Source organism: Myotis nattereri (genome assembly GCF_964212035.1).
Source record: "Myotis nattereri genome assembly, chromosome: 11".
Taxonomy (NCBI): Eukaryota; Metazoa; Chordata; class Mammalia; order Chiroptera; family Vespertilionidae; genus Myotis; species Myotis nattereri.
The window spans coordinates 6961754-6979292 of NC_138086.1; the positions used below are offsets into that span (position 1 = coordinate 6961754).

The 17539-nt window shown below is 41.9% G+C and overlaps 1 protein-coding gene across 3 annotated transcripts; it reads left to right on the forward strand.

The window, feature by feature from the left end:
* The first annotated feature begins 477 nt into the window (after nucleotides 1–477).
* LOC308527379 (GTPase IMAP family member 4-like) lies at nucleotides 478–14454 on the forward strand. Of its 3 annotated transcripts, none has more exons than XM_081102684.1 (3): nucleotides 478–548; nucleotides 9131–9202; nucleotides 12398–14454. In XM_081102684.1, the coding sequence occupies exons 2-3, from the start codon at nucleotides 9142–9144 to the stop codon at nucleotides 13324–13326; spliced, it is 990 nt and encodes a 329-aa protein (XP_080958810.1). In that variant the 5' UTR covers nucleotides 478–548; nucleotides 9131–9141; the 3' UTR covers nucleotides 13327–14454. The 3 variants fall into 3 exon arrangements, with proteins under 3 accessions (XP_080958810.1, XP_080958811.1, XP_080958812.1); XM_081102685.1 differs by lacking the exon at nucleotides 478–548 and adding an exon at nucleotides 3983–4405; XM_081102686.1 differs by lacking the exon at nucleotides 478–548 and adding an exon at nucleotides 4145–4272.
* Nucleotides 14455–17539: the final 3085 nt, after the last annotated feature.

A 17539-nucleotide genomic window follows, 5' to 3' on the forward strand; every position in this document is an offset into this window, starting at 1 on the left:
GTGGTTTGGACTCTTTTGACTTTGTCCTTGAGTCCTGTTAATTTCTGAATGAGTAACTTGAGATCCTCCTCGAAGACTAGACTCAAAACCCATATTGTACAATCCCCAGTGAACACCCAAGGATTCACGAAGTCATAAGCCAACTTCCTTCTTCTAGAATGATCCCACAGTCTCCCACTACACCAGGGAAGATGACAGACACTGTGCCTGGCTTTCTGGGCAAGATTTAGGTCATTTAATAATGGCCTTTTGGATCCACCATTATAACCCAAAATACCGAATATAGCTTTGGAAATTTGGGTGTGAGATTGGGCACAAGGAGAAAAAGGTTTCAATTTGGCAAATCTGAAGCACCCACCAAATTAGGGGCAGTATTACTGTCTCTTTAAAGGCAAACAGTTCCTCCACTGGCTCCACCCAATATGTGCTTCCTGACTCAGCGGGTTAAGAGGGCGCAAACAATTCATCCTCACAGTCAAAGCAAAAGCCCACACCCTATGAGATTCTTTGGAGAAAACCTGAGAACTCATCAACTGGTTGTAAAGAAGGTGAGTCTGGCTGAGAATCGGCCCTGAGTGGCTGAAGTGTAACGGCAGTAAGTTCAGGGAATGTGCAGGTCATGGAAGGACCAGGTTCTGTGCCAGCAACACAGTGTGGAGGGCTGCTTTCAGAGGGTAGTGGCAGAGGGTAGAGAGGGGAGTCAGGAGCTTTATTCGCACAATGCTACATGTCTCATACTGAACAGGACACATTTGTGCTGACTGGCGCACCTTCATGCATTTGCTGCTGTGATAGACTCTGAGGGCTGCCTGACAAGCCCTCCTTTTCCATGGATAGGAAATGAGTGTCTCCAAGGCAGGTCTGTATAGCTCGAAGGCAATTTAGAGACAACTCTGTCTAACTCCCTCTTTTTACTGAAAAAGAAGCAGGATCCCAGGGAGTGTGGCAACTCTAGGTGTAGCCATCACTAAGGGCAGAGGAAATCTGGACTGTGGTTCGCTAAATCCTTTCCATCATTTAGCAGAGAGAAGCTATGACCCAAATAGTGTGACATGCGAGGTGAGGAGGGGGTGTCGCGGGGAGAGGGTTGGCTATTCTGGAGGAACAATGTATGTGAAACCCTCCTTTTAACTTCCTTAGTTACAGGCTTCCTGCCAGTCTTCCATTATGGAAAGAATATAAACTCCCTTCCTTGCCCTCACTTGAACTAGCTCTGATTCGATGGGATTTTAGAACCATGGGCCTGAGAAGGAACTAAGAGGCTGTTGTGTGCAGTGGTTAGGAGGGAAGTGGTAGTCAGACAGACTTTGAATTGGACCCCTTCTCTGCCTGATACCTGTTGGCACTGTGACCATGGGTAAGTGTCTCAGTATTTTTGAGTCACATCAAAGTCCTTATTTTAAAAGTTAGAAAAATAAAATTAGCATTTTTTCAGGCTACTTTTGGGGAGTAAATAAGGTAAAGTACAAAGCATTTATCAGGGTGCTTCCTATACAATATTCAGTAGTGGTTCTTTTTAGGTCGATGCTGAGAAGAACCAGGTCGAATGAAATTAAAAAGCAAAATTTATAAATTTATTGTTGCTTCTGTGAACAGGAGGGCTGAGACCAAAGTGGTGTCAGTAAGCAAGAGTAGGGTGGGTGGGTATTTATATGTCTCTTTCGTGCGTCAAGGCGAACCGTTAAGCCGGATGCCGGTTCAGGTAGTTGCAGGGAGTGGGGTCTGCAACTACTCTTCTTGGCTGCTTAGGTGTATCTTGTAACACCTTAAATGAGAATAACAGGATAGTCACAGAGAGGGCAGGAGCCCCAAGCGGGGCACAATGGAAAAATACTGAGTGCAGGGGAGAAACTTATCACAGGGGATAGGTACAGAATATGCCTAATATTCCAGCTTTTCTTTTTCTTCTGTGAGCTGGGGTTGATGAGGGAGGCCGAACTCAGACTTCTGTACCTTCTTCATGCTTAAGTGGGGTGTAGAGATGTCCCTAATTAATCAGTGATTGAGGGAGGGGATGATATCTAGTGTAGGTCTGGAATAGCATCATTTCCCCTATGGGTCTATTAGTGATTACATGAATGTGGTTTTGGAGGAAGAAGGAAAGGTCTCTTAGGATGCACAGGCCAAAGATGTGTGCCAGGAAGAGCACTGGTGCGGAGGAGGAGGGGGGATGTCTCCAACTAGAAGTAGAAGCCAGGAGGTCCAGTTGAGATTCTGCAGCCAGATGCCCCAGGATTCCAAAAGCTGTTGTCAGACTTTTGAGGCCCTATTAACTAATTTTTTGGCCCATGTCTTATTATGCTAGACTGATTGGCATAAAAACAGCATTCCTCCTCTAGGAATAGGCATAGCCCCCCTTTCTCAGTTGTGAGGAGGTCAAGTCCTCTCTGATTTTGGAGGGTAACTGCTTCCAATGAATCTGTCTTGTCCTGGACTGAGACAACATTTTGGGACATTTCCTCTAGGCTATCTGCAAGATCTTTGGATAGGCTCTGATAGCAGGAAAGGGAGATTGCCAGTCCCTCAGTGCCTAGGCCTGTAGCTGTTCCTAGGCCAGCAAGGAGAGGAAGGATGACGATGTCTCTCGTGGTCCATGTGTAAGTGGAGAGAACCTCAAAGGACTGACTATTAGGGGCAATGTCTGTTTCCAGGGCAAGACAGATGAGGGTACAGGTTCCAGGTCAGTTTACCTGGAGACAGAGATAGGTATTCGTGCCACACAGGAAGAAGATCGCCTGATTTTCTGTTTTCGATGGTGAAGAAGTGAGTGAGCTTGTTGTATTCATTTTCCAGTATGATCCCAACTGAACAAATTACGGTATATCTCCAAAGGACCTATTTTCAAATAAGAACACATTCTGAGGTTTCAGGTGTAAAAACTCTAACATATATTTTTAGGGGGCACAATTTAACCCACAACAGTATGCATATACCAAGATTTGTTTATTCATTCAGCAGTTGAAGAACATTTGGGTGCTTCCAGTGTGAGCTATTATGAATATTATAATAAGAAGGCATTCACATACAAATCTACGTTTTTATTTCTATTAAGAAAATTTCTAGAAGAGGGATAGCTGTTTTGCATGTTTAATTTTATAAGATGCTGTCTATCCCCCCCCCCCCCCCCAGTCCCAATGTGGTAGCTTTTTCTTTTTCTTCTTTTCTTTTTTAGAAAATCTTTATTTTTGAGGGTATTACAGATGTTCCACTTTTCCCCATATTGGTCTCCATACACCTAGTTCCCACCCCACCCCTGGTCTATTCTCTGTGTCCATAGTTAATGCACATATGCATGTAAGATCTTTGGTCAATCTCTTTCTGCCCCATCTCCTCCCTTCCCTCTAAGATTCCTTCATCTGTTTCATGTTTCCATGCCTCTGATTCTATTTTATTCATCAGTTTATTTTATTTATTAGATTTCTTGTTGGTTTATTTGGATTCGTAGATTCAATTGTTAATAGATATGTATTCATTGGCATTCTCACTGAGGTCCTTGAAAGTGTCATTAATGCTCTTTGGTGCTTTCTTTGAGTCCCTTGAAGCTCTCATTAAGATCCTTGAGAAACCTTATAACCATGGTTTTGCACTCTGTATTCAGTAGTTTGCTTGCTTCCATCTCTTTCATTTGTGACATGTTTCTTTGTCTCCACATTTTGGATTTCTTTCTATGTATTGTGTGGAGCTGCTATGTCTCTTAGAATTGGTCGAGTGGCCTTGTGTAGTAGATGTCCTGTAGGACCCGGTGGCTAAACCTCCCCAGTCACCTGAACTGGGCACTCTAGGTGTGCTCCTGTGTGGGCTGTGTGCACAGTCTTGTAGTTGAACCTTGATTGCTGTTGGTGTCCCTGGGAGAATTTACCTCCAGGCCAATTGGATGTGAGGACCAGCTGTGACTACAGTGAAAGAGAAGCTGTGCAGGAGACACCCCTAGGGAATGGAACTTGCTTCAGTGGGGCTTTGTTGCTCACTGAGTCTGCCGCTTGAGTGTGTCGCTTGTGGATGTGTAGAGTTGTAATCTGGTATGGTCTGAAGCTGTCCACCAGGTGCACTGGCTCTGGGGCCACCCAACAGGAACTGCAAAGAAATCTGTAGATGGCTGCTATCTGTATTGGACTTATGAAGTACCCAGGCGAGGCCCAGCTGTGAAGTAAGGCAGGCTGGTGCTAGTGCTGATTCTTAGGCTTTTTATTGAAGGTTTGGGGCATGCTGACAGGAGCTGCTGCTTTCTTCAGAGATTTTAACAAAGTCTGAAGCCTGAGGGATCGAGTCTGAGTAAGTTTGTGCACTGGCCCTTTAAGAGCAATACCTGGGTCTCTAGCAGCCCCATGTCACTCAGCCACAATCCTGGCTGGTTTTTACAGCCTGAAGTTACCAGGACCTGTTTTCCAAGCTCTGGAACCCTGGGGTAGGGGTCTGGTTTAGGACTGGGACCTGTTAATGTTAGCCATTCTGGCAGGTGTGAGGTGACTACTCATTGTCATTTTAATTTGCATGTCTCTGATAATGAGTTATTGCTGAGCATTTTTACATATGTCTCTTGGTCATTTGTATGTCCTCTTTGGAGAAGTATCTAGACAGGCCTTCTGTCCATTTTGTAATGGGGTTCTTTGTCTTCCTTTTGTTGAGTTGTATGAGTATTTTATATGTTTTGGAAATTAACCCCTTATCAGATATATTGTTCTCCCGTAATTTGAGTTCACTTTTCATTTTGATATGGGTTTCTTTTGATGTACAGAGGTTTTAAATTTACTCTAGTCCCATTTGAATAATTTTCCCTTTGTTCCTCTTACCCTAGGGCCTAGGCCATGTATCTGTGAAAATTCTGCTACGTGTGATGTCTGAGATTTTGCCTATATATTTTCTACGAGGATTTTTATGGTTTCACAATTTACATTTAGGTCTTTTGATCATTTTGAGTTTATTCGTGTGTATGGTGTAAATTAGTGGTCTAGCTTCATTTTTGCATGTACTTGTCCATTTTTTCCAACACCATTTATTGATGAGACTCTCTTGACTCCATTGTATGTTGTTGCCTCCTTTGTCAAAAATTAATTGAGCATAATGGCTTGGTCCATTTCTGGGTTCTCTGCTCTGTTCCATTTATCTATATGCCTGTTATGTGCCAATACAAAGCAGATTGGATTACAGTGGTTTTGTAGTAGAACTTGATATGCAGAATTGTGATCTCACCATCTTCTTTCCAAAGATTTCTACAGCCATTAGCAATCTTTTTTTTGGTTCCACATGAATATTTTTAGCATTTGTTCTATATCTATGAAATATGCAGTTAGTATTTTAATAGGGATTAAATGGAATCGACAGATTGCTTTGGGTAGTATGGACATGATGTTAATTCTACCAATCCATGCACACGGTATATTCCTCCTCTTGTTTATATCTTCCTCTATCTCTTTTTATTAGCGTGCTGTAGTTTTGTGAGCACAGGTCTTTTACCTCCTTGGTTAAGTTTATTCCTAAGTAAATTAATTTTTTTGCTGCAATGGTAAAAGGGATTGTTTGTTTGTTTTTCCTCTTTCTGAGATTTCATTATTGTTATATAAAAATGCCATGGATTTCTGATTGATAATTTTGTGTCCTGCTACATTGCTAAATTCATTTGTAAAATCTAGTAGTATTTTGGTGGAGTCTTTAGGATTTTCTACATACAATATCATGTCATTTGTGAATAATGACAGTTTTTCTTCCTCCTTTTGAATTTGAATGCCTTTTTTGCTTTCTTCTTGTCTGATTGCTGTAGCTAAGGCTTCCAGTACTATCTATAATAATAAAAGAATAATATGCTAATTAGACTGGAAAACCAAATGACCTTCAGATGTCCTTCTGGATAACCTTCCAGATGAAGCCAGGGCTGTGAGGGCTGAGCCCCTTGCAGGAATTTCATTCATTGGGCCTCTATTGTTGAATAAGAGTGGTGAAAGCTGACATCACTGTTTTGTTCTTGTTCTTGTTCTTAGGGGAAATGCTTTTAGTTTTTGCCCATTGAGTATATGTTGGCTGTAGGTTTGTCATATGTGGCCTTTATCATGTTGAGGTATGATCCCTGTATTCCCACTTTGTGGAGAGTCGTCATCAAAAATGGGTGTAGGATTTTGTCAAAAGCTTTTTCTGCATTTATTGATATGATAATGTGATTTTTTCTTTCAATTTGTTTACGTGATGTATTGCATTTATGATTTGCAAATATTATACCAGTCTTACATCTCTGGAATAATCCCACTTGGTCATGGTATATGATCTTTTAAATATATTGCTGGATCCAATTTGCTAATATTTTGTTGAGGATTTTAGCATCTATGTTCATCAGAGATATTGGCCTATAATTCTATTTCTTGTGGTGTCTTCATCTGGTTTGGGAATGAGGGTAATACTGGCCTCATAAAAAGCAGTTAGAAGTCTTTTTTCCGCTTGGATTTTTTGGAATTATTTGAGGAGGATAGGTATTTTTTCTTTTTTAATGTTTGGTAAAACTCCCATGTGAAGCCATCTGGAGCAGAGATTTTGTTAGTTGGGAGTTTTTAAAAATACTTCTTTAATTTCATCAGTTGTTATTGGGCTATTCAGGTTTTCTGATTCTTCCTGATTCAGTTTTGGAAGATTGTATTTTTCTAGGAATTTTTCCATTTCATCCAGGTTGTTCAGCTTATTGGCATATAGTTATTCCTATTTGTATTTCTGTGGTGTAGGTTGTTACTTCACCTCTTTCATTTCTCACTTGTCTTATTTAGGTCCTCTCTCTTTGTTTCTTGATGAGTCTGTCAAAAGGTTCATCAATCTTGTTTATCTTTTCAAGAGCCAGCTCTTGGTTTCATTGATGTTTTGTACTTTTTACTTTTTTTTTAGTCTCTGTGACAGTTATTTCTGCCATGATCTTTATTAATTCCTTCCTTCTACTTCTCTGGGATTTTCTTTATGTTCTTTTTCTAGTTATTTTAGTTGTAGTGTTAATATTTTATTAGAACTTTTTCTTGTTTTTTGAGGTAGGATTGGAATTCTATGAACTTCCCACTCAGGACTGATTTTGCGATGTCCCATAGATTTTGGGCTGTTGTTTGTTAATTTTAATTATAGGTTTCAGGAAGTTTTTTCTTTCTTTTTTGATTTATTTGGTAACCCATTCATTGCTTAGACTCCATGGGTTTGAATGTTTTTATTGTAATTGATTTTAGTTTCATGCCATTGTGATCCAAGAAGATACTTAATATGATTTCAATCCTCTTGAACTTGTAGAGACTTATTTCGTGTCTCTGTCTTTGAAAATAATCCATGTTCACTTGAGCAGAGTGTATGTCTGTAACTTTGGGATGAAATGTTTTGTAAATATCAATTAAATTAATCTAATCTAGTGTTTCCTTTAGGGTTGCTTTTACCTTGTTGATTGTCTGGAAGATTTAAGCAGTGATGTCAGTGGGGTGTTAAAATCCCCTACTGTGACTGTATTGCTGTCAATCTCTCTCTTAACATCCTCCAGAAGATTTAAAAATATATATTTAGGTGCTCTTTCTTTGGGCGCATAGATATTTACCAGGGTTATATCCTCTTGTATTGATCCCATTAGTATTATGTGGTGGCCTTCTTTGTCTTTTGTTATATCCTTTTCTTTGAAATCTATTTGGTCAGATATAAATATTGCTACCCTTGCATTTTCTGTTTCCATTTGCATGGAAAAAATTTTCCCGTCCCTTCACTTTCTGTCTGTGTGAATCATTTGTTCTGAGGTTGGTATCTTGTATACAGCATATATGTGGCTCATGTTTTCTTATCCATGAAGATAGTCTGTGTCTTTTGTTGGAGTATGTAATCTATTTACATTTAAGGTCATTATTGATAGGTAATCATTTCCGGCCAATTTTATTTATGCCTATGTTCCTTTCTCTCAATTTCTTGTTCTTCTTAAATCACTCCCTTTAACACTTTCCCCATTGCCAAATGTTTTTAAGTAGCAAAGAGAAAAAGTATTTAAACTGTAATAGCATATTTTTATGATTCTAAGCATTGAATAAGAAAAGGATAATCTTTTTCACAGATATATGCTGGGCAGAAATATCAGAAAGGGAGCAAAAAATCAGAAAGAGTTTTGATTGATTTATTGGATTAACACATATTTATTGAGAACCACTCTCTGTCCAATACTGTGCTTATCCCAGGTAATAGGAGAAATGCAAGACACAGATGATCCTATTATCATCACAAAGCTCAGAACCTAAAGGGGCATAGTAAAAAACAGACAAACAGTTTCCTACTGTGGGATGTGTTCTGTTGGAACCCCTGGGAATATGATTAGAGCAAATAGCAAATGGACCTCAGCACAGCTGTATCTGTATATATATATATATATATATATATATATATATATATATATATATATAGTAATGGTGCCGGGGGGGGAGAGGAATTGGAGGAAATAAAAAATAAAATTTAGTTTTAAAAAAGCACTTGATTATAGAGCAGAAGAAGGATTGAAGATGAAATGATTGGTTAGGAGTCTGTAAGCATGGCAAACAAATAAAAGTGGCTTGGATTAGGATAAAAGTTGGAATAATGGATAATTTTACACGTTTTGGAGTTAAAATCCATAGGATTTGATTGTAGACTGATGAACAAGTGAGGAGAGAGGAGACGAAGCTGACCCTAAGATTCTGCAGCTGGCTGAATGGTGTTGGCATCTACCAAAATGGGGGCAGAATCATTTACATGGTCTGGAGTTTGGGGTTGGGAGATGGTCAAAGGCTCCATTTTTGTCGAGTTTTGTTTGAGATGCCCATGAACTTGCCCAATGAGTAAGCTGAATGGGATATAAAAGTTCAAAATACTGAGGAGGGTCTAGGCTATGAGTACATACAAATGGCATTCAAAGCAATAATTTACTCAATGGATGGGAAAGGGTGCCCAGAACCAGAGCTGAGGAAGCACTTGAAATATGTTTCTGTAGAGAAGAAGCAACAGTGAAAATGAAACTGACATTGGGGAGTTGAGGAGAAGTGTTGGGAAACAGGGAAAGTGAAATCAAGTAGCAAGTTTATGGAAAATAGAAAAAACTGTTGGCTGCATGCGGTTTTGGTTGGCAGTTACTATGCATTTCCCTAAAATGAGTTCTGTTTCTTATCTACAGAAATTCAAACTATGATGGCAGCTCAATTGGACAGTACTCCTTCCAACTTCAGTGAACCCAGGACCAGCCATGGTGAGAGGGTGCTTGGGTTTCCCAGACCAGATGGGACGGAGGGAACCTGGCAATGGGTTCTCCTGTCCTCTCTGCCAGTCTTCATCCGAGCAAGAGCAAAATATTTCCAACCCCATTTCTTATTTTCTCTTAATTGACTCAGCTTTTCTCATAAATCTCTGCACTTAACCTCTAAGAGGAAGAGAGGTTAAAGTATCCTGATTGATCGCAGGATAATAAGGTTTCTTATTTCCTAGTTCAACAATGTGGACACACCAGAAGGGCCAGTGGTAGCCTCTCTGGTTGTCTCTCTGCCACCCTCTTCAGCCTCTCTTCAACTGGAAGGAGGAATGTGAGAGGAATTGATTAATTCAGGTCCTAATTTCCCTGCTCCTGGAGGCATGTTTTGGAGGTAGAATCCATTTGGAGGTAGAAACCAACAAATTCAATAGACTCGCTCACTCACTTTCTCACACACCCTCTCCTTCTACTTCCTTATCTATAGAAATCAACTATATCAATTGATTTTTTGCTGGTTTGGTACCACACCACAATAAAACTTAGTACCCTAAAACCTGAACCATTACTTTGGCAATCAATTTGGTAGATAGCTGGGAATTTTTTGGGTCTGGGCAACTGGGCTCATCTCAGCCAGACTTGCTCATGCACTGGTGTTAAGCTGGTGGCTCAGTACAAAGCTGGATAATCTTTTTTTCAGATTAAATTAATTGGGGTGACATTGATTAGTAACATTATAGAAGTTTCAGGTGTACAGTTCTATAATATATCATCTGTATTTTGCATTGTCTCCTTCCATCACCATATATCTCACCCCCTTTACTGCTTCAACCTCTTCCCACCCCTCACTCCCTCTGGTAACTGCCATTTTGTTGCCTGTGACTATGAGTTTGTTTATTTGTATTGTTTGTTCCCTTGTTCCTTTCTATTTTATATCCCATATGTAAGTGAAATCATATAGTTCTTGTCCTTTGTTCATCTGACTTATTTTGCTTAGCATACCGGTAATACTCTCAAGATCCAGCAACTGGATACTTTTGAATGGACAGTCCCATGGCCATGTCTGATGGTTAGCAGGCTCTTGGGAAGACTAGGGTGACAGGGATGACTGTGCCTTGTGTCTTCATCATCAATCAGTTGCAGGGTTCTGAAGAGCAAGAGACATCAAGCCCCAGGGTATCAGCATTTTTGGGGTGTACTTGCATCATGCTTCTACTGCCCTATTGCCCAGACCAAGTCACAGGGCCCACCCAGATGCAAGGGGTGGAGAAACAGACTCAGCGCCTTGTGGGAGGAGCTGCAAATCCACATGCTAAAGAGGCTTGTGCACAGACCTGGGATTAATTCATGGCCATATCTGCAGTCTATCACACAGACTGCCATATGCTATCAGCATTGGCAAATTGCTGCAATATTGGAGTTGGTCTTTGGTGACTTTTCATTTCACCTCCCATGATTTTCCTAATTCTCTCTGGATGACCAACTAATGCCCTCAGGATATCCTTAGGTTGGAGTCTTCCACTGTGGTGCTAACTAAGTAATAATCTGATCCCACCCACATTTTCTCTTCAACTTAGCCATCTTGTAACCACTGTTCTCAGCTTCTGGAAATATACTTCTCTCATTGCAGAATTCTGGTTATCAAATGTGGGATACTCTGCCTTAGGAATGGTTTTGCTAATCCTTGGATTAGCAACAGAATAACCATAAAGTGTGTGGGAGATAGGGAATAGCTACCTATTTTTTGGAAGCCAGAGTGGGGAGTTCTGCAAAATCTCTCTTCTGTTTGATTGAAATTTTTGAAAAATCATTCCAATGTACAGAATAGAAAAAGAGGGCACAACATAATTAAAGAGACCACTTAGGGGACTAGCTGAGTCATTGATGGTGATGGTAGCTTGGGCTAGTATGATAGTCTTCAAACGGAGAGAAGCGGTCAGATTTGTGAACTTGCTAATGGGTCAGATTTGGAAGGTAAGGGAAAGAGAGGAATCCAGGGAGATTCTCAGTTTTGTCTGAGGAACTGGGTGAATGGTGATGATATCTCTGAAAAATAAAATGGAGTTTACAATCATGTCAGCAATATTGTCAGTGTGGTGATGTATGCATCGACTCAAAGCAGAGACAGATCATTGTAATCCAGGTTTCCTCCTGTAAGAGTCAGTCTTACTCAAGGACTTTGCTGACAGGATCTTTCTTCAGGGAGAAACAGGCTCTCAGATGTGCTTGTCAGTTGACTTCTATGGTCCCTGCCTGTGCTGAACAAATCCTGAAGGCTTCAACTTTATAGACACATGGAAGAGATATGCAGAGAAATACTGACTGGAAAGAGGATAAAGACCTATATAGATGATTTGGTGTTTAACTTAAGACAGAGTGATCTTTAAAATATCAGGTGATAGGCTATGCTGTTCTGTTATTAAGTTCCAGGTATCCTAGGGAGTAGACCAAATGAAACTAATAAAGTGTAACTCCACCACTGCTACTCTATATGAGTTGTTAATACTATTATTTATATATCAAGGGATTTTAGAATAATTTCAGAGAACTGTCACTACTTTCTGATAGAAGTCTTCTATATACTAATTTAAGATAGAAAAACTTCATTAGATTTCTACATTTAGGTCATAAATTAAAAGAAAGGCATTTTGTTCTCCTGTGGTTCAGAATCCCTGAGAAGCTGGATGCATACATTGAAATATGAAGGAACATTTTGCCTTTCTGCTCATGTGCCCTTTACACCCTTTCAGGGTGGGATGGCTTGAATCAACCACCTATCTGACTTCTTAATGGGAAGAATAAAAGTCCATTTTGGATATCATTTGAGGGAAGGGGATCTTCCACTGTGATGACCCAAAGTCAGATTTTGTGTTACTTCCTACATTAGCTTATGAATAACAGCTATCAGCAGTAACTCAAAGTTCTCTCTTGAACCATTTTGGGCCTGCTTCCATAGTTACTTAGCTTCCACAGGTCCGAGAGAGCAGCCCAAGGGACTCCTGAGAAGTTCTTGGCATTCTCCAAGTCCTGCAGTAGGGAGGTGAGGCCCAGTTGTTCCACAGACCTCCTGTGAGTTCAGAGATGGCTAAGCGACAGGACACTAGTGGGCAATAGAGAAAAACCAGTGTGCGGGGCACTTGCAGTGGGAAATGTTGGAAGTCAATCCTAATGCTGTGGTTTTGTTTCCTGATGTCCCAGGGCTTGGAAATCAAGATTCAGAACTGCGACTTGTCTTAGTGGGTAAGACTGGAGCAGGAAAAAGTGCCACAGGAAATAGCATCCTTGGAAAGAAAGCATTTTATTCCAGCATTGCAGCAAAATCCATCACCAAGGTCTGTCAGAAAGAGAGAAGCGTGTGGAATGGGAGAGAAATAGTCGTCGTGGACACACCTGGCATTTTCGACACTGAGGTACCGGATGCTGACACACAAAGGGAGATTGCTAATTGCATCCTCCTGACTTCCCCTGGCCCTCACGCTGTGCTCCTGGTGGTCCCGCTGGGCCGGCACACCAAAGAAGAGGAAAAGGCAGTGGAGAAGATGCTGTCAATGTTTGGACCCAAAGCTAGGAGATACATGATTCTCTTATTCACCCGGAAAGATGACTTGGACGGCATGGAGTTCCATGATTACTTAGAGGAAGCTCCACAAGGCATTCAAGATCTGATAGAGCAGTTCACGGATCGTCACTGTGAGTTCAACAATAAGGCAACAGGGGCTGAACAGGAGGCTCAGAGGGCACAGCTGCTGGAATTAGTCCAGCGCATGGTGATGGAGAACCAGGGAGGATGCTATACTAACATTATGTACCAAAGGGCTGAGGCGGAGATTCAGAAACAAATTCAAGTGATACGAGAACAACTCAGAGAAGAGTTGGAGAGAAAGAAGAGGCAGTTAGTAAAGGAGTATGAAGAAAAAATCAGAAAGCTGGAGGATAAACTAGAGCAAGAAAAGAGCAAGGTGGAAATGAAGAGGGAATTGGCAGAAAGGGAGAGTCACTATGTTTTACGGCAGCAAAATGCCAGAAGTGAAGTTGAGAGTCATAAAGGGATGCTTGACATAATCTTGGCAGCATTAAATGTTGCTTCCTTTTTATTCTCATTTCTGTTCAAGGAAGGTAAAGCTTAATTAAAATCTGTCTATGTCTCCTGCGTGTTTTCAAGTGTTCCTTCCCCACATATCTCATTCCCCAAAAATCTGTTTCTCTCTCAAGCTCTCAGGACTGTAGTAAAGTTTTTTGTTGTCAATTAGTAGATATTTCATTTATTCTACAAGAAGAGACACATTCTCAATTTGTAAAACTCCAAAGCAGAAAGTATGGATAATCCCTATCTACTGAGCTCTTTCTCAGAAACAGAGAAGGGGAATACATGAGACCAAAAGACGGTGACTCCAAGCTTTCTGTATTTATCCCTAGTAACCGTTTCTCCTCTAGAATCTTCCCAGATTGTTACATAATCTCCACCTGTGACTTCTTCACATTTTAACCTTTGGAATGACAATGATCATTTTACCTATGTTGTTAGATAAAGCAATTATTTTTGTTAGGTAATGGATAGCTAGAGATACTTATAGAATTCTTTCTAAATGACCATAAATTTGTTGAATTACATTCATATGGAAAGATTGAAATTGTTCCTTATTATCTTCCAACTGAAGAACAAAGAGTTCTCTGAAAAACAGATCTTAGAACTCAGCTAAGTGAAATGTCATAAAGAGTAAGAGACAGAGATTCAACAGCTAAGAGAACAATGTTCAGTATATTCAGATGTTTCAGTGGATAGTCTTTGAGCAACATATATGTAACCACTTCACTGAATAACTAGTTCTGTCCTTTTCTTGTGAAACTCACTGTGGCCACCACATTGCCATCACTCCTCACCTTGATTACTTTCTGCAAGGTGCTTCATTCCCACACGGTTTCCCCCACCCATTACAATTGTTTGTTCATTGTTACTATAATAAAACTTTTCTATTCTCTAGTATTTGTGCAAAAGTGGAATTTCTTTTATCTTGGAAAAAAACCACTAATACTTCTTGTAAAAACACTGGGATAAATTTCACTTTTTGGTAAAACATCAAGATGATTTTGAAGTTCGGCTTGGTCTACCCCTAAGACCTTTCTCATTTCTCCTGAAAGTTTGAACCATGTTCTTAACCCCTCTTTTCAACAAAGACCACATTCTCCTTGGATTCATTCATTATTTCCTGAAAGAAATTATGTGTAATGGAGGTTTCTGAAAACCTTGTGTGCTTTCCCGTAAAAAATAATAATAAAACCCTTTAGGTTCCAAAATGGCAGCAGTAAGCAGAAACTACACTGACACTCTCCCAGGACCAGACTGGAATTACAACTAAAATACAGAAACACCATCCTGAGTAATCAAATGATGACTAGCTGGAGACAATGTTGATAACCAAGGGTGGAAAGTGGAGACCCCATCGAGCCTGGTAGAAAGTGTGAAGTCATGAGAAGGCTGGCTTGGCTCCAACAGACTGCAACTGAAGATACCTCAGCTGTGAACGTTCCTCAGCTGAGAACTCTGGAGTCTAAATTCCAAGCTGGGCCCCCCACCCACAGCACCAGAACTGAGAAAGGTGCCCACATGACAACTGTTTGTGTAAAGCAGTGGGGTTTCTGTCTGCCAGGAAAGACAGCTGGAAATTCAGGTATCTTATTAAAGCACCAACGCACAAAATTTCATGTGAAGCCACTCACCTTGGGCTCTGGCAGAGGGAGGGCTGAGTGGACTAGAACCTTGTGAGCAGAATCCAGGTTTGGGGGTTCTGGGATAAGAGCTCAGAAGGCAGCTGCCCTAGTTTCCTGTGCTGAGTCTTTCTTTCATACTGCAGAGGACATGTTTCTCAGGTAGATATTTACCATTCAGGCAGCTTTTTCCTTGGGGGAGGAGGAGTGGTGGGCAAGCAATTGTCCCACCCTGTTGGAAAACCTCTCCCCGAACTCTGGAGTCAATAGCCTGAGACTAATAAAGACTGAATAATGATCAAGAGAACAAAAATGGAGGCAGAGTACATGGATTTTTCACGGACATGCTTCTAGGAACAAACTGGAATTACAACTAAAATATAGGAAAACTTCCTGAATTATTTATGGAAGACTTACAGAAGAGAACCCTCACAGCTGAGGACTGAAAGTGGAGACCACATAAAGACTGGTATGAGGGATGTAGGCTTGAAAGGGCTGGCCAAGCACCCACAGACAGCAACTGAAGTTCCAGAAAGATATCTCAGCTGTGGGGGTTTCCAATGGGAACTTGGGGATCTAAATCCCAAGCTGGCCTCCCCTACAACTGAGAGGGTACACACATCACATCTGGCTGTGAAAAGCAGCGGGGTTGCTGTCTGCTAGGGAGTGATGGCTGAAAATTCAGGCACCATTTTAAATGGCCATTGCACAGAATTCTCTGTGGAGCCACCCACCTTGTGTTCTGGTAGAGGGAGGGCAGAGTGGGCTGGAACTGTATGAACTGAAGCCAGGATTGGTGGTTTGGGGGTTATAGCTCAGATGTCAGACATCCCCAGTTTTCTGTGCCAAGTCATTCCCTCACACAGCAGAGGACATCTTTCTGACACAGACATTTGCCTTGCCTGGGGGAAAGACAGTTGGAAAACACCTTGCCCTGAGGCCACTTAAGGGACCCAAAATAGCAATTAGCCTCCAGGCAGAAGCATCTGTCCCACTCTGTTGGAAAACATTCCCACCACACCTGAGGACAATTTCCTGGGGCCATTCAAGTTTGAATCCTATCATCTGTAGGCAGAGGTGGTTCCTGGAGGCTTTCAGTCTTTGACTGATCTAATTAGTCAGAAACAGTGTTTGACACTGTCCTGCACTAGAGATTGAGGGGCATAGAGGATCTACCTAATCCATAGTCCCGAATGCAAACAGACAGCCAAATGGGGAGACAAAGAAACAACCCCCAAATGAAAGAACAAGGGAATTTTCTAGAAGAGGCGATAAATGAAGCAGAGATAAGAAATTTATCTGTGGTAGTGTCTCCTTGTGCCACTTGTAGTCCAGGAGGTTGAGCATGGTGAGCACAAGCAGCAGTGCATAGCCTGTGCACAGCACTAGTGCTTTCCTATGAAACACCTTCATTCTAGTTGGTGATGTGGGCCAGCAACAGCCTGGGTGCTATGACCTCAGTGAAAGCAAGGTGCGTGCTGCGGCGGCAGGCGTGGCTGGGAGCTACTGGGGAGGCATGCCTGGGGACAGGGCTCCTAGCAGGCTGCGGCTACTCACAGGCACACTCAGGGTCCACTGTGTGGTGGAGGTGGCCTTGAAGCCCAGTAGGGGATGCAGTGGGCCGGCTTTGGGCGCAAGTACTGGGGCTGCTGCTCCTAGGTGGACAAGGAAGCAGCAGCAGCAGCTGGTCCTCGGCACCCAGGACTGGCTCTCTCATGGCAGTGGCTTCCAGAAAGGCCTGTGAGGTATTTTTGAAGTGCTGCATAGTTTATGAGGTTTGGCAAGCAGGGATTCCCAAAGATCAAGAGACCCTGGCCACTTCTTTGAGGCTACCAGGAGATTCAAAAATATTTTTAAAAAGTGTACAACAACAACAACAAAAAAATGAGAGACAAAATGGTGGCAGAATAGATGGATGTGTCCCAAGCCTTGTCCTGGAGCAGGTAGAACAAGCAACTAAATCAAATAACATCCACCCTGAATTTGCGAAATAGACACAGCTGGTGGATAATTAGCAGTGGGAAGGTCAAGGGACACCTGGAGAATAGTAAAATCAGGGATTTGGGCTGGAGAGAACTGTGAGACCTCCAAGCCCAGGGGGTCAGAGGGAAACCACACGGCACTGAGGCCATATCCCTTGGGACAAGCAGAGCATAGCATCTGACGGTGGAAACATGGTCTGAAGATTGCTAGTGGCAGGGGATTCTAGATCAGGGTCCACAGCCATGAAAGTCTGAGCCCAGAGGGGCAACTGAGACAGCTGCTCAGGCCACGCCATGCCAGCAGAAGGGCTCACAGTGGTGCAGCTCTTTCCCCTCTTTCTGGCCTTTGCTTTTGTTCACTGAACCTAGTTCATAGGTCCTTTCAAATACAGACACTCACCCGTGGCTGTGGTGCAGGTGGAGGTGCAAACTTGTGGAGTCTAGGGAGAGGCTGGGGAAGAGGAGAGGGTCAGGGAGAGATGGCTGTGAGTCTGGTGAGGAGTCATACCTGACTTGCAGGACCTAGGCAGCCATTTTCTTCTGAGGAGATAGCTCCACCCTGCAGTCTCCAGGCAACCAATACAGCCACACCCAGTCTACACCTTGAGTGGCACAAAAGACACCAAAAAAAAAATCTGAATGGTCCATGGGA